A 21,434-nucleotide genomic window follows, 5' to 3' on the forward strand; every position below is an offset into this window, starting at 1 on the left:
CTGCTCTACCATTCCATGATGGCTGATTTATTATCTCTTAATCCCATTTTCCTGCCATCTCCCTATAACCTTTGAGGCACTGCCTAATCAAGAACCTATCAATTTCTGCTTTAAATTCCCATAGACATCTATGGGAAGGAATTTCACAAAATCACAACCCCCTAGCTAAAGGAATTCCTCCTCATCTCTATATGGTCATCCCTCTATTCTAAGGCTGTGCTCTGTGCTCCTCAACTCATCCACCATAGGAAACATCCTCTTGACATCCACTCTTGCTTGGGTTTTTCAATAGGTTTCAATGAGATTCCCCTCCATCTTTTTTCTAAACTCCAGCGAGTACATGCCCAGAGTCATCAAACGGTCCTCATAAGTTAAACCTTTCATTCCCAGAATCACTCTCGTGAACCTCTTCTGGACCCTGTCTAATGCCAGAGCATCTTTTAGTCATAGAAAAGTACAGCAGAGCAATCTAGCCCATGCCAACCCATTTGAACAGACATTACCTCCACCCAACCTCTGGAAAAAAAAGTTTGCTTGCATTTACCCCATCTATACCCATTATAATTTTGTATCCCTTTTTTTAAGATTATGAAGACACTCAGTCCTCGTTTATCGTCATTTAGAAATGCATGCATTAAATAATGATGTAACGTTCCTCTAGAATGATATCACAAGAAAACACAGGACAAACCAAGACTAAGCTGACAAAACCACATAATTATAACATATAGTTACAACAGTGCAAAGCAATATCATAATTTGATAAAGAGCAGACCATGGGCACGGTAAAAAAAAGTCTCAAAGTCCCGATAGACTCATCATCTCATGCAGGCAGCAGGAAGAAGGAACTCTCCCTCCCTGCCATGAACCTCCAAGCGCTGCTAACTTGCCGATGCAGCACCATTGGAAGCATCCAACCGCAGCGGACTCTGAGTCTGTCCAAAAACTTCGAGCCTCCAACCAGCCCCTCCGACACAGCCTCTCCGAGCACCGTCCTCTGCCGAGCGCTTCGACTCCGCCCTGGCCGCGAAGCAACAAGCAAAGCCAAGGACTCGGAGACTTTTTCTCCAGAGATTCTGGACCACACAGTAGCAGCAGCAACGAAGCAGCATTTCAGAAGTTTCACCGGATGTTCTTCCGTGCTCTCATGTCCGTCTCCATCAAATCAGGATTGTGCACGGCACCCTACTTGACAAGTAACAGATATCACCACCAGAGTGGCCACTGCGAGCTGCGTCGCGCCACCATCTTCTCCTCCTGCCTTTATGAAATCTCAATAGACAATAGGTGCAGGAGTAGGCCATTCGGCCCTTCGAGCCAGCACCACCATTCACTGTGATCATGGCTGATCATCCACTATCAGTATCCAGTTCCTGCCTTATTCCCATAACCTTTGATTCCACTATCTTTAAGAGGTCTATCCATCTCCTTCTTGAAAGCATCCAGAGACTTGGCCTCCACAACCTCCTAGGGCAGAGCGTCCCATATATCCACCACTCTCTGGGTGAAAAAGTTTTTCCTCAACTCCATTCTAAATGGCCCACCCCTAATTCTTAAACTGTGGCCTCTGGTTCTGGACTCACCCATCAGCGGGAACATGCTTCCTGCCTCCAGCATGTCCAATCCCTTAATAATCTTATATGTTTCAATAAGATCCCCTCTCAGCCTTCTAAATTCCAGAGTATACAAGCCCAGTCGCTCCAATCTTTCGACATATGACAGTCCCGCCATCCCAGGAATTAACCTTGTGAACCTACGCTGCACTCCCTCAATAGCAAGGATGTCCTTTCTCAAATTTGGAAACCAAAACTGCACACAGTACTCCAGGTGTGGTCTCACCAGGGCCCTGTACAGCTGCAGAAGGACCTCTTTGCTCTCATACTCAATTCCCCTTGTTATGAAGGCCAGCATGCCATTAGCTTTCTTCACAGCCTGCTGTACTTGCATGTTTGCTTTCAGTGACTGATGTACAAGAACACTTAGATCTCGTTGTGCTTCCCCTTTTCCTAACTTGACTCCATTTAGATAATAATCTGCCTTCTCGTTCTTACCACCAAAGTGGATAACCTCACATTCGTCCACATTAAACTGCATCTGCCATGCATCTGCCCACTCACCCAGCCTGTCCAAGTCACCCTGCATTCTCATAACATCCTTCCCACATTTCACACTGCCTCCCAGCTTTGTGTCATCGGCAAATTTGCTAATGTTACTTTGAATTCCCTCATCTAAATTATCTCCTCTCAATCTTCTACATTCCAAATTTCATTATAACTCAGGTCCTCCAGTCCCAGCAACATCACAGCAATTTTCTATATACTCTTTCAAACTTACTTACATCTTTCCTGTAGGTAGTTGACCAAAACTACACACAAAACTCCAAATTAGGCCTCATCAACATCTTATACAACTTAAACATAACATCCCATCTCCTGTACTCAATACATTGATTTATGAAGGCCAATGTGCCAAAAGCTTTCATTGTGACTCTATCCACCTATGACGCCACTATCAATGAATTATGGACCTGCATTCCCAGATCCCTAAAGTTCTACCACACTCCTCAGTGCCATACCATTCACAATGTAAGAGCTACCCTGGTTGGTCCTACCAAAGAAAAACACTTCACGCTTGTCTGCATTAAATCCTATCTGCCATTTTTCAGCCTATTTTTCCCAGATGGCCCAGAACCCGCTACAAGCTCTGATAGTTTTCCTCGCTGTCCACTACACATCCAATCTTGGCGTCATCTGCAAATTTGCTGATCCAGTTACTACATTATCATCCAGATCATTGATACAGATGACAAACAACAACAGATCCAGCATTGATCCCTGCGGCACACCACTAGTCACAGGCCTCCAGTCAGAGAGGCAACCATCTACTACCACTCTCCGGTAAAGGACTGGTGAAGAAGGAGTCAGATAGGAGAGGAAAGTGGACCATAGGAGTAAGGGACACCAGGAGAGGTGAAGAGAAGAGGCAATAGGCCAGATTGGGGAATACAAGAGAAGCGGGTGGGAAAAAATATTGGAAGGAGAAATTGACGTTTATGCCGTCAAATTAGAGGCTATCTAGACAGAATATAAAATGAGATTTGAGAGTGTTCTCATCATGGCAGAAGAAGCAACTATGGACTGTCATGTCAGAACAGGAATGAGGATAGGAGTTAAAATGGTTGGCCATCAGGAAATTACACTTTTAGCGGATGGAGCAGAGGTGCTCGACAAAGCAGTCCCCCATTTATCTTGGGTAACACCAATGTAGAGAAAGCCACATTGTGAGCACCAGAAACAACAGATGATCCCAGTGTTGCTTCACCTGGAAGGACTGTTTGGTACCTGAATGGAGGTAAGAGAGGAGGTGAATGGGCAAGTATAGCATTTCTGTCACTTGCAGTAGAGTATTCTCAGAGTACTGGACCAGAATATTAGCCTCGATTTTTGCATTCAGATTTCTTTCATGGGGGCTGAATTTATTTTACTAACTTAGCCAGGGGTCCCCAACGTTTTTTGCACCGTGGACCGGTTTAATATTGACAATATTCCTGCCTGTGGCCATCAAACTTTACAACTCCTCCCTTGGAGGGTCAGACACCCTGAGCCAATAGGCTAGTCCTGGACTTATTTCCTGGCATAATTTACATATTACTATTTAATTATTGATGGTTTTATTACTATTTAATTATCTATTGTGCAACTGTAACAAAAACCAATTTCCCCCGGGATCAATAAAGTATGACTATGACTATTCTTGTGGACTAGCCGACGGTGGGGGGAGGGGGGTGTGTTCAAGTTCAACAGTGCGTGACAGGAAATGAGGAAAAGTGCAGCTGACTCATATAGTTTCATACTGCCAAATCATATCGTTTCCTCACGGCCCGGTAGCAACAGTGGCTGGGGACCACTGAACTAAGCCGCAACTTACTTTACGAACAAGAGAAAATCTGCAGATGCTGGAAATCCGAGCAACACACACACAAAATGCTGGAGGAACTCAGCAGGCCAGGCAGTACCTGTGGAAAAAATTACAGCTGACGTTTCAAACCGAAACCCTTCGGCAGGACTGGAGAAAAAAGGCTGAGGAGATTGAAAAGCAACACACATCAAAGTTGCTGGTGAACGCAGCAGGCCAGGCAGCATCTCTAGGAAGAGGTACAGTCGACGTTTCAGGCCTTCGTCAGGACTAACTGAAGGAAGAGTTAGTAAGAGATTTGAAAGTGGGAGGGGGAGGGGGAGATCCAAAATGATAGGAGAAGACAGGAGGGGAAGGGATGGAGCCAAGAGCTGGACAGGTGATTGGCAAAAGGGATATGAGAGGATCATGGGACAAGAGGTCCGGGGAGCAAGACAAGGGGGGGGGGGACCCAGAGGATGGGCAAGGGGTATAGTAAGAGGGTCAGAGGGAGAAAAAGGAGAGTGAGAGAAAGAATGTGTGTATAAGAATAAATAACGGATGGGGTATGAGGGGGAGGTGGGGCATTAGCAGAAGTTAGAGAAGTCGATGTTCATGCCATCAGGTTGGAGGCTACCCAGACGGAAGATAAGGTGTTGTTCTCCTCGATCGTGACCCCACTAAGGAGCACCAGGCCATTGTCTCCCACACCATCACCGACTTCATCTGCTCAGGGGATCTCCCATCCACTGCTACCAACCTTATAGTTCCCACACCTCACACTTCCCATTTCTACCTCCTACCCAAGATCCACAAACCTGCCTGTCCTGGCAGACCTATTGTCTCAGCTTGCTCCTGCCCCACCAAACTCGTTTCTGCATACCTCGACACAGTTTTATCCCCCCTTGTTCAATCCCTTCCTACCTATGTTTGTGACACTTGTCACGCTCTTAAACTTTTCGATGATTTTAAGTTCCCTGGCCCCCACCACTTTATTTTCACCATGCATGTCCAGTCCCTATATACTTCCATCCCCCATCACGAAGGTCTCAAAGCTCTCCACTTCTTCTTGGATTCCAGACCTAATCAGTTCCCCTCTACCACCACTCTGCTCTGTCTAGCAGAATTAATCCTTACTCTTAATAATTTCTCCTTTGGCTCCTCCCACTTCCTCCAAACTAAAGGTGTAGCTATGGGCACCCATATGGATCCTAGCTATGCCTACCTTTTTGTTGGGTTTGTGGAACAATCTATGTTCCGTGCCTATTCTGGTATCTGTCCCCCACTTTTCCTTCGCTACATCGACGACGGCATTGGCGCTGCTTCCTGCACGCATGCTGAGCTCGTTGACTTTATTAACTTTGCCTCCAACTTTCACCCTGCCCTCAAGTTTACCTGGCCCATTTCCGACACCTCCCTCCCCTTTCTAGATCTTTCTGTCTCTGTCTCTGGAGACAGCTTATCCACTGATGTCTACTAAAAACCTACTGGACTATTCCTCTCCTCACCCTGTTTCTTACATAAATGCCATCCCCTTCTCGCAATTCCTCCATCTCCACCGCATCTGCTCTCAGGATGAGGCTTTTCATTCCAGGACGAGGGAGATATCCTCCCTTTTTAAAGAAAGGGGCTTCCCTTCCTCCACTATCAACCCTGCTCTCAAACGCATCTCCCCCATTTCACGTACATCTGCTCTCACTCCATCCTCCCGCCACCCCACTAGGAATAGGGTTCCCCTGGTCCTCACCTACCACCCCACCAGCCTCCAGGTCCAACATATTATTCTCTGTAACTTTCACCACCTCCAACTGGATCCCACCACTAAGCACATCTTTCCCTCCCCCCACCCTGCTTTCCGCAGGGATCGCTCTCTCCGCGACTCCCTTGTCCATTCGTCCCCCCCATCCCTCCCCACCTATCTCCCTCCTGGCACTTATCCTTGTAAGCAGAACAAGAGCTACACATACCCTTACACTTCCTCCCTTACCACCATTCAGGGCCCCAGACAGTCCTTCCAGGTGAGGCGACACTTCACCTGTGAGTCGGCTGGGGTGATATACTGCATCAGGTGCTCCCGATGTGGCCTTCTGATGTAGTCTGCATCAGGTCTGGCCGATTGGCGAGACCTGATGCAGACTAGGAGAGCGCTTTGCTGAACACCTACGCTCTGTCTGCCAGAGAAAGCAGGATCTCCCAGTGGCCACACATTTTAATTCCACATCCCATTCCCATTCTGACATGTCTATCCACGGCCTCCTCTACTGTAAAGATGAAGCCACACTCAGGTTGGAGGAACAACACCTTATATTCCGTCTGGGTAGCCTCCAACCTGATGGCATGAACATCGACTTCTCTAACTTCCGCTAATGCCCCACCTCCCCCTCATACCCCATCCATTATTTATTTTTATACACACATTCTTTCTCTCACTCTCCTTTTTCTTCCTCTGTCCCTCTTACTATACCCCTTGACCAACCTCTGGGTTCTATTCCCCCCCTTGTCTTTCTCCCCGGACCTCCTGTCCCATGATCCTTTCACATCCCCTTTGCCAACCACCTGTCCAGCTCTTGGCTCCATCCCTCCCCCTCCTGTCTTCTCCTATCATTTTGGATCTCCCCCTCCCCCTCCAACTTTCAAATCGCTTACTAACTCTTCCTTCAGTTAGTTCTGACGAAGGGTCTCGGCTTGAAACGTCGACTGTACCTCTTCCTAGAGATGCTGCCCGGCCTGCTGCGTTCACCAGCAACTTTGATGTGTGTTGCTTGAATTTCCAGCATCTGCAGAATTCCTGTTGTTTGAGGAGATTTAAAAGGTGGGGGGAGGGAGAGGGAACCACAAGGTGATGAATGAAATTTGGAGGGGGAGGGATAAAGTAAAGAGCTGGGAAGTTGATTGGTGAAAGAGACAAAAGGCCTTAGAAGAAAGAAAAAGGAGGGGGGGGGGGGGTGGAAGTCATTACCAGAAGTTTGAGAAATTGATGTTCTTGCCATCAGGTTGGAGGCTACTCAAACAGAATATAACATGTTGTTCCTCCAACCTAAGTGCAGTGTCATCACAACAGCGGAGGTGGCTATGGATGGACGTATCAGAGTCGGAATGGGAAGTGAGATTAAAATGGGTGGCCACTGGGAAATCCCGCTTGTTCTGACAGACAATGGAATTAATGGGAATGGTAAATGGAATTAACTGAAAAAGCAGGATCTCCCAGTTTATCAAACGATTTGCAACTCACATCGACAGGGCTGCAGAGTGGCATATAACTATACCAGGCTAGGACAGATCTCCTAAGTATTAGTGAACTTCAATTTTTAAAAACAGAATTTGGTAGTTTCATGCTCACTATTATGACATTAGCTAAATAGTAACAGCCATATACATTTTAAGGTTTCTGACAGCATTATCAGATCCATACCACTTAACTAAACTCTCTACAGCGCATGAGGAACAGACTGAATTACAATATATACAGTTATATCAAAATATTAACTATTTTTATTATAAATTTATCTGGCGTCTGCAAACTCTTTCTTTCTTCATAAGTCATCAAAAATTTTTTCTTGGAAAATGCAGAAAACTTCTTTGTTACACTACTTACTTTTGTAGCATATTTTCCTCCTTTTGAAGTTGAGGACTGTTATGTTCTTTGCAGAGTTAACAGTTACATTAAGCTGCATTTCCATGGTGACTTCTGAATCCAATTTTCCTGTGCATAAAAGATCCACTCTAAATACTGAAAGAGACAAGAGAAATTGTGAAACTTGTTATTACTGCAACATATGGCCCTTGTGGCTAAAGGAATCAGGGGGTATTAGGGGAAGGCTGGTACAGGGTTCTGAGTTGGATGATCAGCCATGATCATACTGAATGGTGGTGCAGGCTCGAAGAGCCGAATGGCCTACTCCTGCACCTACTTTCTATGTTTCTATGCTTCTATCCACACGTTTATAAATTTACAGTCCATTACTTTATTTTTACCCAGCTTATGCAGTTACAAGGAAAGGAGCAAAGGATGAATGCGAAAAGTTTTTACAACAGGCATTTAGGTTATCAAGGCTGTTGAGGCTAAAGTAAAATAGACCCCAAAATATTAGTGCCTTGAATCTTCAATCTGAATGAATTCAGAGATCATGTATTGAATAGGTCTTCACCAATCTTGAAACCCAGTGCATCTGCCTACACACTGTCTTCATCCCTCTATTACCTGCTTATTTGGGTGCCAGCCTAAATGCTTCTTAATCACTGCTATTGTATTTGCTTCCACCACCTCCGCTGGTAGTGCATTCCGAGCACCTGCTACTCTCTGTAGAAAAACATTTGCCTTGAAAATCTACTTTAAACTTTCCTCTCTCACCTTGAACCTTAACCCTGGAGAATTTGACAGTTCTACCATGGGAAGACAACTCTGGCTAGTGACCCCAGCAATACCGCTGTAATTTCAGGTCTCCCCTCAGCGTCCAGTGGTTCAGAGAAAACAATCCAAGGTTGGCCAAACTCTTCTTGTAGCTAACACCAGGAATCAGAATCATGCTTAATATCTCCAGCATGTCGTGAAATGTAATACATGGAAGTTGACAGAGAAAAAGAAAACACTGAATTACAGTAAAAATATAAATAAATAAGTAAATAAATGTAGCTAAATTAAATAAGTATTGCAAAAAAATATAAAATAAAAAAGTAGTGAGGTAGTGTTCATGAGATCAACATCCATTTAGAAATCAGACGGCAGAGGGGAAGAAGCTGTTCCTGAATCGCTGAGTGTGTGCTTCACGCTCTTATACCTCCTTCCTAATGGCAACAATGGGAAGAGGGCATGTCGTGAGTGGTGGGAGTCCTAAATAATGGGTATGGCTTTTCTGAGACACCACTCCTTGAAGATGTCCTGGATACTTTGGATGCTAGTACCTATGATGGAGCTGACCGATTTTACAACTCTCTGCAGTTTACTTCAATCCTGTGCAGTAGCTCCCCATACCAGACAGTGATACAGCCAGTTGAGGATCCAGTTACAGAAGGAGGTACAATAGCCCAGGTTCTGGAGCTTTACGATCCACTTAGGAATAATGGTGTTAAACACTGAGCTGTAGTCAATAAAGCAGCATCCTGACACAGGTATTTGTATTGTTCAGGTGACCGACTGAGATCATGTCTGCCGTAGACCTATTGTGGCGCTAGGCAAACTGCAGTGGATCCAGGTTCTTGCTGAGGCAGGAGTTGGGTCTGGCCATAACTAACCTCTCAACACACTTAATCACCATGGATGTGAGTGCTACTGGATAACAGCCATTAAGGCAGCTCACCCTACTCTTCTTTGGCACTGGTATAATATATTCTAGTAGTACACCTCGTGGGGCTGCCTGACCTGCTGAGCTCCTCTAGCATTTTGTGAGAGTTTTGACTTCAATTTCCAGCATCTGCAGGGTTTCTCACATTTGTAATACATTCCAATCCAGGCAACATCCTGGTGACACACACAAAATGCTGGACGAACTCAGCAGGCCAGGCAGCGTCTATGGAAAAGAGAACAGTTGACATTCCAGGTCGAAACCCTTCAGCAGGACAGTGATTCACTACTGTACCTTTTCCAAAGCCACCACGTATTTCTGAAGAGTGTAGCAATGGAACTGCACACAATTGTGCTCTAAGCACAGTTTGACAGCACATTTCCTATCTACGTACCTGTCCAATTTGTTCTATGAATCTTCGAGTTCAATGAAAATTTATTATCAAAGTACATGTTAACACATACTACCTTGAGATTAATTTTCTTGCAAACATGCACAAGAAAAAATAAATGAAATGTAATGTTATGAGAAATCTACAAATAAAGAGGCGAAAATGGACAACCAACCAGTGCAAATGAAGACAGAGGATCAAAGGATATGAAGGGAAGGTAGGTGTATGGGGTTGAGAGGGATCGGGTCAGCCGTGGTAGAATGGCGAAGCAGATTTGATGGGCTGAATGACCTAATTCTGCTCCTATGTCTTATGGTCTAAGAGGTAGTTTACAGTGTTTACTCTCAGCCTGCACCAACAAAGCACTCTGAACCCATGTCATATCTAACAGCTCAAAAGTGCTCATGGGTACATTAACTTACAGCATGGAAATACTCTTGCTTTAGATGACAGAGGACAAAATAGTACTATTGATAATACGAGGAAGCAAGATGAAATAACAACCTTAGAGTACAACTGGGCAACTGGAAAGAGCTAAGGTGGCGTTAAAAAGAGCTCATCTGCAGAACAGCTTATTTCGAAGGTTTCAAAGGTACATTTAATGTCAGAGAAATATATACAATATACATCCTGAAATGCTTTATCTTTGCAACTATCCACGAAAACAGAGGAGTGCCCCAAAGAATGAACAACAGTTAAATGTTAGAACCCCAAAGTACCCCCCAAGCTCCAACAATACCCCCTCCCCTACCAGCAAAAAAAAAGCATCTGCTCCCGCCACTGAGCACGGAGCAAAGCAACAGTAAAAGCACAGACTTGCAGTTACCCCAAAAACTACATTGTTCACCCGGCATTCGACATATCACAGGCTCTCTCTCTCCCTAACAAGGGAGAAAGGAGTGTCTCCATTTTCACAGCGTGTAGGGAAGCATAACAAACAACTCGCTGGTTTATGATGTTAAAAGTCCTCCATGTCACTTTTATCGAGCTCTGTGCCCAAAGCTCTCAAGTCTCTGGGCACACAGCCATGGATATTCTGACTCCCCCGACGACACATGGGTCTCCTGCCGTGACACTGACCTCGATCCGTCCATCTCCAGAGCCCCGAGATCTTAGGCTTCCAAAGCCCAGCCGAATAATTAGGCTGAGCTCTTGGCATGCCGAACAACGGCCAGTCATGAAACCCCGAGAGTGGGTCCCATTCCCGCAAAGAACCGGTGTCAGCATGTAACTCCAGGTCAGGGTCTTCAAAAGAACCCTGAAAGGGAAAAATAAAGATATTAAAGATGGAAATAGAGCTGTTTCCGAAGATGCAAGCAAAGGAGTTGTCATTTAGCGCCGTCATCGCTTTGCTCTGCCTTCTTATTTCTGCCTTTAATGTCTCTCTTTTTCCTTTTCAACGTGGATGGGGTTCTGTTGAAGACCCTGACTGAGAGCTGTACACAAACTTTCATTCTTTACAGCAGTGGTTCCCACTCCAGGGGCTCCTGACCAGCCATTTTTCGATGTCGCAAGGGCTCAGCCTAGAAGACATGTGCACCTTCGAGGTTCCAAGGCTTTGCGGCCCTGGGAATGAGTAGATTCTATGCCGGTGCCACCAACTGCAGTGTCTCAAGAGAAAACAGAGTGTTGGGAACAGCGGATCAGCTGTCAAGGATCTATACAAGGCAAATCGTGAGCTCTCTTTCTTTCATTGGTGGGGGAGAATTGGTTGCCAACTCTAGAGTCTGAGAACTTAGAAAAAGCGATGCGGCAGACCTTAACACCATAAATCAGCTAGTTGTTTTGTCCATGCCTTCTTTCTGCTCCTTTATTAGGGGGAGAGAGAGAGTCTGTGGGGTGAATGATTAGTTTTTTCTGTACTGCAGATTATGGTCTTTATTGAGAGCTGTGTTACTTCTTGCTTGGTGGGTGGAGGGTGCTGATGCTTTTTGCTGAAGCAAGAGAAAGAGGGGAGGGTTAATGCTTTGCCGCTGCTTGTACATGGGGGGAGTAAAGGGCTTTGGGGTTCTAACATTTTTACTCTCACTCATTCTTTGGGGCACTCTTCTAAGTTTTCATGGATGTCCGTGAAGAACAAGAATTTGAGATTGTATATTGTATACATTCTCCGATATTAAATGAAAATATTGAACGCATATGCCAAAAAGAGATCCAAATCTTTGATGGAGATCCATTGGGTCATGCTTTTTAAAATTGTGTTGAAGGCAAGACTGGCAGCCATAGTGTGACTGCCTCTATTTCCTTGAATGGTACACTAGGGGTCGCCCTAGAGAACTTGTCAAAAGTTGCCAGCATGTTGAACCTAAGAAAGGATTTCTGAAAGCTAAGGCTCTACTACAGGAACGTTTTGATAATAAACAGAAAATTGCAGATGCCTACATGCAAAAGGCTCCTTCTTAGGTACCTATCAAGTCTGAAGACGTGAAAGCTCTTCAAGACTACAGTCTTTTCCTTAGAAGCTGCTGCAATGCCATGGAAAAAGTACAATACATGTGTGAGCTGGATATGCCTGCTAATATGTTGATTGTTGTAAAGAAATTGCCCTATATGCTTAGGAATAAATGGAGAATGGTAATCTGGAGACTGCAAGGAAGGCACAACGGTAGGATTAATTTCATGGACATTGTTGATTTTATAGAAGGGCAAGTAAAGATTGCTACACACCCAGTATTTGGGAAAATACAGGATGCTAAATCACCGGCAATAAGTAATGGCGTAAACAAACCTAAGTAACAGTTTCTTTTTAAGCCTAAAGAAAGCACCTTTGCAGCTACTGTGGCCACTGTGAGAAGTAAAGCTAAAGCTGAACCTGGAATTAATGGAAGGGAAATGGTCTCGTCAGCTGAAAGGATTTGTCTATTCTGCGAAGGTGAACATAGATTGGATTCATGCCCTCAGCGACACAAGGGCTCATAGTGAGAAGATTGTCTTCCTAAAGGAAAATGGTGTCTACTTTAGCTGTTTGTATACAGGATACATCAGCAAGGATTGCAGGAAGCATCTTTCATGCAAGGTAAAACAGGGACAAGCAACCCAGCATACTTCATATTCACTCTAACAAAAAGGGTGCCGAATCAAAATAACCCACGAAAGAATCAGACACAGCAGTTGACTAGTGCTCTGGTATCTAATGGCCTAACAGGGGCTGGTGATCATGACTGTAAACCTCTCATACTTCCAGTACAAGTGAAGTCTAAGAAGGGTAACAAGACAGTGGTTACTTATGCTTTCTGAGATCAAGGAAGTACAGCAGTGTTCTGCACAGCGGGCCTCATGAACAAGCTCAACCTGACGGGAAAAGGAACACGCATTCTCTTGGGCACCTTGGGTCAAGAGAAGATCAACTATAGTTTTGTTGTTTCAAGGTTGGAAGTGGCTGGTTTAGACAGGAAAACTATTGTGAACTACCTAACATCCATACCCAGGAAAGTATGCCTGTCCACAAATGGAACATTCGACGACAAAACCTTTTCCAGGGATGGTCTCAGCTGAAACATGACCGTTAGCCAGAGATTGATTCAGATATTGAGCTGCTGATGGGGAAAAATGTGCCCAAAGTATTTAAGTCATTGTAAGAGATTCACAGTATTACTGATGGGCCCTATGCAATCAGAAAAATGTTGGGTTGGACTGTGAATCAACCACTAAAATAAGACAATGGTCATGAAAGAGACTATGAACAGCCAGAGCTGACAGTTAACAGCATCTCAGTTTTGAACTTGGATTAGCTTTGCCAGTGGCAGTTCAAGGCATACTTCCCTGAATGCACTCAGGATGAACAACCTGGTTTGTCAAGCAAAGATTGTAAGCTCACTGAGCTCGTTACAAATTCCGTAAAACCGGTGGATGGCCGTTACCACATTATTTTGCCTTTGAGAAAAAAAATAAATTAAAATGCCAAATAATAGGAAGATTACTGAATAGTGTGCTCTAAATCTAAGGAAGTGGCTTAAGAAGGAGTTGTCCTTTCACACTCACTACACGGCTTTCATGAAGGATGTCATCTCCACAAGTCCCAGCAGAACATCTGGAGTGTAGTGACAGGAAAGTCTGGTATATTCTACTTCATGGTGTTTATCACCCCAAAAAAGAGAAACCGTGTTGTGTCTAATTGTGGAGCAACTTTTCAGAGAATATCACTTAGTACTCAGCTTTTACAGGGACCAGATCTTACTAGCTCATTGATTGGAGTAGCACTGAATTCAGAAAAGAACCATAGTATTAAGAGGATTTTTAACCCCCAACCTTGTTCATGGAGGAACATTGGACTCATTGATCAGGTCTGTACAAAAGGCTTTAATTCCATCATGGAGGTACAGAATGACAAAGAGAGTTTTCACTGTCCTTCATAAAATAAATGGTCAGCCAATTACTAAAGCATCCTCTGATCTGAATGATTTGAGAGCGCTAACACCCAACCATCTGTTGCTTCTGAAGACCTCACCATCCTTACACCAGGAGGGTTCCAAAAGCAAGACGTTTTTGTTCATCGTAAATGGAAGCAGGTATGAGTCATTCTATAGTTAGGGGTACATTTCATGTCCATTGATGATAATGATATTTTTTCTAACTATTTTCTTCAAAAATATCATATTTTAGCAATTAAGAGAGAAGGTGGCGGCGCGACGCAGCTTGCAGCGGCCACTCCGGTGAATGATATCTGTTATCTGTCAAGTAGGGTGCCGTGCACAATCCTGATTTGAAGGAGACAGATGTGAGAGCATGGAGGAACATCTGGTGAAACTTCTGAAATGCCTGTTTCGCTGCCGCTGCTACTGTGTGATCCAGAATCTCCGGAGGAGAAGGCCCCGAGTCCTCGGCTTTGCTTGTTGCTCGGCAGCCGGGGCGGGGTCGAAGCGCTCAGCAGAGATGCTGCTCGGTGGTCGGTGTCGGAGGCTCGAAGTTTTCAGACGGACACAGGGTCGGCTGCAGTCAGGTGCTTCCAATGCATCGGCAAGTTTGCGGTTCTTGGAGGCAGGGAGAGTTTCTCCCTTCTACCGTCTGCGTGAGATGACGGGGCTATCGGGACTTGAGACTTTCTTTTTTACCGTGCCATGGTCTGCTCTTTATCAAATTAGGGTATTGCTTTGCACTGCTGTAACTATATGTTAGAATTATGTGGTTTTGTCAGTTTTAGTCTTGGTTTGTCCTGTGTTTCTGTGATATCTTTCTGGAGGAACAATGATATACTAACAGATAAATACACATAGCTAAGGACAAAGTAAAATTCATTTCTTTTAATGTCAATGGGCTGCTGAATCTCCCATTCTATGGGATACTCTGAAGGCTGTCTTAAGAGGGAAAATCATAGCGATATCTTCATATAATAAAAAAATAAGGAATAGAACATTAGAGGAATTATAAAATAAGCTGAAGGAACTAGAAAAAATACAAACTGAATTTGGCACAGGATACACCGGAGGAAACTACAAAAATTAGGAGTGAAATTAATAGTTTGGCTACACAAGAAATTAGAAAAAATTTAATGTTTCTGAAACAGAGACACTGTGAAAGTGACACACATAAAAGTTGCTGGTGAACGCAGCAGGCCAGGCAGCATCTCTAGGAAGAGGTGCAGTCGACGTTTCAGGCCGAGACCCTTCGTCAGGACTAACACTGTGAAAGTGGATCTAAATTTATGAAAATACTGGTGTGGAAACTGAAAAAAAAGATAGCAGAAAATACAACTCATAGAATAAGGGATCTAAGAACAAAAGTGATAAAAAAAAAGCTAAGTGAAATTCAAGAAGCTTTTGAAATGTTTTACAAAACTCTATATTCCAAAGTTCCAGGGGGAAGCATAACCCAAATTGACACCTTCCTGAATTCTTTAGAGTTACCCACTTTAAGCAAAGAACAAAATAGAATGATAACTGCTTACATAACTGAAGCTTTCTTTACTTTTTCAATCTTTTTATGAGTATCGTAATGATAAAGATTAACATAACATAGAAATCATACAGTTATTGGGATTACATTGTTGTAATTATCATACATAAATATAAACCCAATTAATACATAGATATTAAACTTCCCAATCTTACAGAATACAAATATTATATATAGTCAAATTAACATGAGAAAGAAAAAAAGAAAAAAAATACCCCCCCCCAAAAAAAACTAATCTAACAAGATAGACCAACTAAACTACAGAAAAAAAAAGACATAGGCTATTGTGAACTATGAAAAAGAAGAACCATTAGTGTCATTGACTCAGCTCCCCTCAACATATACTAAAAAGAAATAGAGTAGGTTTGGAAAAGGTCAAATTACGTCATATGAAAATATTGAATAAATGGCCTCCAAGTCTATTCAAATTTAATAGAGGGATCATGAATAACACTTCTAATTTTTTTCTAAATTTAAACACAAAACATAGTTTGAGAGAACCAATGAAATGTGGTGGGGGGATTGATCTGTTTCCAATTCAGCAAAATGGATCTTCTGAACATTAGTGTAAGAAATGCAATCATCCGACAAGCTGAAGATGTTAAAAGATTTGATTCTAACATTGGTAAACCAAAAATTGCAGTAATAGGGTGGGGTTGTAAATCAATACTCGAAACAGTTGAAATAATATCAAAGATATCTTTCTAGTATTTTGTTAAAAGAGGACATGACCAAAACATATGAGTTAAAGATGATATCTCGGAGTGACATCTATAATGTATAGGATTTATATGAGAGTAATAATGAGCTAATTTATCCTTAGACGTATGAACCCTATGCACTACTTTAAACTGTATCAACGCATGTTTAGCACATATAGAGGATGAATTAACTAATTGAAGAAGTTTTTTCCCATTTTTCAATAGGTAATCTTGAGTTCCCTTTCCCAATTGATCTTAACTTTATTAGATATGTCTGGATGTATTTTCATAATTATATTATAAATGTTTGCTATTACATCTTTCTGAAAAGGATTTAAACCTAATTTTTTTTTCCAAAATATCCGATGAATATAAATTCAGGAAGGTAGGAAGAACAGTATTTTTAAAATTTCTAATCTGTAAATGTCTAAAGAAATGGGATCTAGGCAAATTGTATTTGTTAGATAATTGTTCAAAAGACATGACACAATTATGCAAAAATAGATCACAAAATCTTAATATACCTTTAGTTTTCCAAGCCAAATAGGCTTGATCCATGATAGAGGGTTGAAAAAACAAATTAGATATAATAGGACTTGCTAGAATAAATTGACTCAACCCAAATAAATTTCAAAATTGAAACCATATTCGTAATGTATATTTTACTATTGGGTTAACCATTTGTTTATGCAATTTAGAAAGAGAAAAGGGAAGCTAGGTCCCTAAAATAGAACCCAATGAAAACCCTTGTAAAGATTTACATTCAAGATCTACCCAATGTAGACTTGAAGTTATGTCCAAGTCCCATGACCAAAATTTTAAATATCGAATATTAATTGCCCAATAATAAAATCTAAAATTCGGCAATGCCAGACCCCGCTCCATCTTAAATTTCTGTAAGTATCTTTTACCTATCATAGGATTTTTATTCTGCCATATATATGAAGAGATTTTAGAATAAAAACTGGTACCACTTGAAATAAATACAAAAATTTAGGTAAAATAATCATCTTCATAGCATTAATCCGACCTATCAATGATAGGGACATTGGTGACCATTTAGATCAATTAAAGGTTAAAAATTAGCCTTAAATAAATCCTTATGCTTTTTTGTAATTTTAACCCCTAAGTATGTACAGAAATCGGTAACCAATTTAAATGGTAAACATCCATAAATTGGAACTCACAAATTTAGGGGAAATAGTTTACTCTTTTTAAGGTTTAACTTATAACCAGAAAAATTACTAAACTGAGCCAATAAGGATAAAACAGCAGGAATGGATTTCTCAGGGTTAGAGATATATAACAGCAAATCGTCTGCATATAATGATACCTTATGTATTTCATTCACACGGGTAATACCAAGAATGTCAGGTGAACCTCAAATAACAATTGCTAAAGGTTCAAGAGCAATATTAAATAATAATGGACATCCCGGCCTAGTACTCCGAAATAAACGAAAAAAAGGAGATCTTTAATTATTGGTAAAAACCGAAGCTACAGAGATATATCAATTTAATCCAAGATATAAATATTGGGCTAAAATTAAATTTCTCAAGCACAGTAAGTAAATATGGTCATCCAACTCTGTCAAAAGCTTTCTCAGCATCCAGTGAAATAACACATTCTGGACTAGTAAGTGATGGAGTATAAATAATATTCATTAATCTCCTAATATTAAAAGATGATTAAGATGAATAAATCCAGTCTGGAAGACTGAGATAATTTGGGGTAACATTTTCTCTATCCCAGTTGCTAATATTTTAGAAAAAAATCTTAGATTCTATATTCAACAGAGATATCGGTCTATATGATGCACAATCAGTAGGGTCTTAATTCTTTTTTAAGAATTAAAGAAATAGAAGCTCCATAAAATGATTGTGGTAATTTACCTAATCTGATTGCTTCTTTAAAAACTCTAGACAACCAAGGCAAAAGAATAGAAGAAAAAAACTTGAAAGAATTCCACTGTAAAACCATCCCGACCAGGTGCTTTGCCAGAATTCATAGAGGAAATAAAACCTTTTATTTCTTCATCCGTGATAGGAGTTTCTAATATTAAACATTCTTCTGCTGATAATTTCGTAAAATTCAATTTCCTTAAAAAGTCATGCATAATGTTAGGATCATGAGGAAATTCAGAATGGTAGAAAGAGATGTAAAATTCTTGAAAGGATTTATTTATCTCATCATGATTGAGTGTCATCATGTTTACGAATCTTAATAATTTGACACATAACCGAATCAATTTTCAATTGATTTGCTAGTAAACCCAACTTATCACTAGGTATATAAAACTCACTTCTGGTTTTCATTAATTGATTTTCAATTGAGGATGTTAATAATAAGCTATGTTCCATTTGAAGTTCAACTCTTTGCTTATAAAGCTCCTTACTAGGAGTAATAGAATATTTATCAATTTCTTTAATTTCCTCAATCAACCGAAGTGTTTAATTCTTAATACGTTTTTTCAAACCAACAGAATAAGAAATAATATGACCACGGATATATGCTTTAAGTGTCCCATTCTGTCCCAATGGAAATTTCTTCCATATTATTTCTTGAAAAAGAGAGATCAATTTGTTCCTTCGTAAACTTGACAAAATCTGGGTCTTGAAGCAAATTAGAATTAAACTGCCATTGTCTGATACTAGGAGATGTATCCATTAACTTGATAGAAAGTTTCAATGGAGCATGATCAGAAATGGCAATAATATCATAATTACAGTCAATTACAGATGGAATTAAACAAGAGTCTATAAAAAAGTAATCAATTCTAGAATATGAATGATAAACATGTGAGAAGAATGAGTACTCTTTCTCATTAGGAGATAAAAATCTCCAAATTTCTGAAATTCCAGAGTCAATCATAAAAGAGTTGATAAGAGTGGCCAAATTATTCCGTAGAGCTTGACTGGATATAGATCTATCCATCCGGGGATTTAAATAACAATTAAAATCACCACCCATTATCAACATATATTCATTTAAATTAGGATACAAAGTAAATAAATGCTTAAAAAATTCAGGATAGTCCATGTTCGAAGCATAAACATTAACCATAGCAACTTTTTTATTAAAGAGTAACCCAGTAATTAATAGAAATCTACCATTCGGATCTGAAATGATGTCATGGTGAACAAATGTAATTGAGGAATCTATAAAAATTGAAACTCCTTTCACTTTGGCCTGAGAGCTCGAGTGATACTGTTTTTCCCTTGCAAAACCTGAAAAAACGTCGATTATCCTCTTTCCTCACACGAGTTTCTTGTACAAAAACAATATGAGCCTTCAGTCTTTGGAATACTTTAAAAATCTTTTTCCATTTAATTGGATGGTTTAAGCCATTTGTATTCCAAGAGACAAAATTAATAGCCTGAGCCATATTTTAAAGTCAACCCTTTGGTATATAAAGAGTTAACCAGAATGAAAACTCATGAAATCAGAAGAGGAACAAATATTCAGAGAGGAACCGGAAGTCACGATGCTGCAGGCATCTTTGTAGTTTGGAATCAGCCCAATAGAAAAAGAAAGTAAAAGTAAAATTCCCCTCATCCTTCACCCTTAAAGTCCCAGAATTGAGCCTAAAGGAGGCCAGAGAAAAAAGTAATACTAAATCTACCCCCATTTCTCCAGAAGGCAACTCCAAAGATATATGTTAAAAAGACAGCCACCCAAAAACCAAAAAAAAACTTACGCAGAAATAACCTTCATATTGTGGTATCAAAAATGAACGAAACAGGAAAGGGCCAAAACATATTATCGATCACTTACAAACATAAATCTAAATAATTGAAAATGGCACTTCAAAAAAAGAAAGAAAGGAATTATGGGAAGAAGAAACATGAAAAGCTGACGTAGTAAAAAAAAACAACTGCCATCTTAATTATACAAGGCTAAAAAAAAACAAGACATTCCCCCATACAATAAAAATTTACCATCAAATCGTTAGTGTCAAAAATCAAATAACAATACCTCACTATTAACCGAAAATGAAAATCTTGAATTATAAAAGTCCAGTCTTCATACGATAATGAAAAGCTTTAAAGAAAAAGCACATAAGAACAGAGCTGATACTGCAAGACATTAATTAAAACGAAGTGTCTGTAGCAGTTGGATAATGTTCATCCAAAAAACTTTGAGCCGCTCTTATGGAATAGAAGATACGAGGTGAACTGTCCAGGGGAGAATTTCTTAAATGCACGGGATACAATAATGCTGATCAGAGACCTTTATGGTAACATTCCGTCATCAAAAGTATGAAAGCCCGCAGCTCCTTCATCACTCCGGGACTGTAGTCTTCCACTAAACGGAACTGATATTGTTGAAGTTTAATCATACCTTGCCAACGGGTAATTCGGATAAGATGCTCTTTATCGTAAACATAATAGAAACGGAGAATTACTGACCTCGGTTTAAATCCGGGGCCTGGTTTTGAACTTGAGCACGATCAAGCAGTGGAGGATCATCCGGGAATACAGAGCTAAACGCATCCTTTAAAAGTTGAGAAGAATTTTAAAGGATCACCTTCTTCAACATCTTCAGGGAGACCAATTATACGTAAGTTCTGACTTCTAGATCAACTTTCAAGATTAATAATCTTAGATTGAAAATGTTCCAGTTGTTTAGTTGTCGAAGACAATTTCTGTTCCAAACTTTGAATTTTCAAATCTCTCTCCCGAGCGTCACTATCCAATTCAGAAATTTTACTTTGTTGCTGTTTCACTTCGGAGCCCAGCGATTCCAAAGAGTCCATAATTGACTTTAAATCTTCTTTAATACTTTGACGTTGTTGTGCGAATTTTTCATCTAAGAGATTCAGCAGAATATCATAAGTTAATTCGGGTTGCTTGGTTTCAGCTTTCTTCCTCCCGTTTCCATTGGAGTCTTTCCCATCTTTAGGATCCTGCGTTCTAGATCTTGTACTTATTTCTTTACTCACTTCTTCAAATTTCACAGTCACAATTCAAGGAAAAATCAATAATAGTTTAAATCTTCAAGTGTAGGTAAAAGTAAGGTAAATACGGGTGATCATAGGTTAAAAAGAATAACGGTAATGGAGCAAAGTCACAATCAACCTCACTCCATGAACACCTCCTGGAGAATCCATAACTGAAGCTGAACTAAAAACTGCAATTAGTAGGCTTAAATTAAGCAAGTCACCAGGATCAGATGGATATACAGCAGAGTGGTATAAACAGTTTAGAAGTGAGTTAATTCCTATTTTACTCCCCACACTGAACTGGACCCTAAGAAAGGCGCAAATGCCACCCA

At 40.9% G+C, this 21,434-nt stretch overlaps 1 protein-coding gene across 2 annotated transcripts in view; it reads right to left on the reverse strand.

Moving 5' to 3' along the window:
- Positions 1-21,434, reverse strand: part of ryk (receptor like tyrosine kinase) — a 348,374-nt gene that overhangs the window by 207,655 nt on the left and 119,285 nt on the right. For both annotated transcript variants that reach the window (XM_072255833.1, XM_072255834.1), the window contains exon 4: positions 7,490-7,624. In XM_072255833.1, the coding sequence (XP_072111934.1) occupies positions 7,490-7,624 (135 nt within the window). The remainder of the gene's footprint in view (positions 1-7,489; positions 7,625-21,434) is intronic.

This window comes from Mobula birostris, chromosome 4, assembly GCF_030028105.1.
Source record: "Mobula birostris isolate sMobBir1 chromosome 4, sMobBir1.hap1, whole genome shotgun sequence".
NCBI lineage: Eukaryota > Metazoa > Chordata > Chondrichthyes > Myliobatiformes > Myliobatidae > Mobula > Mobula birostris.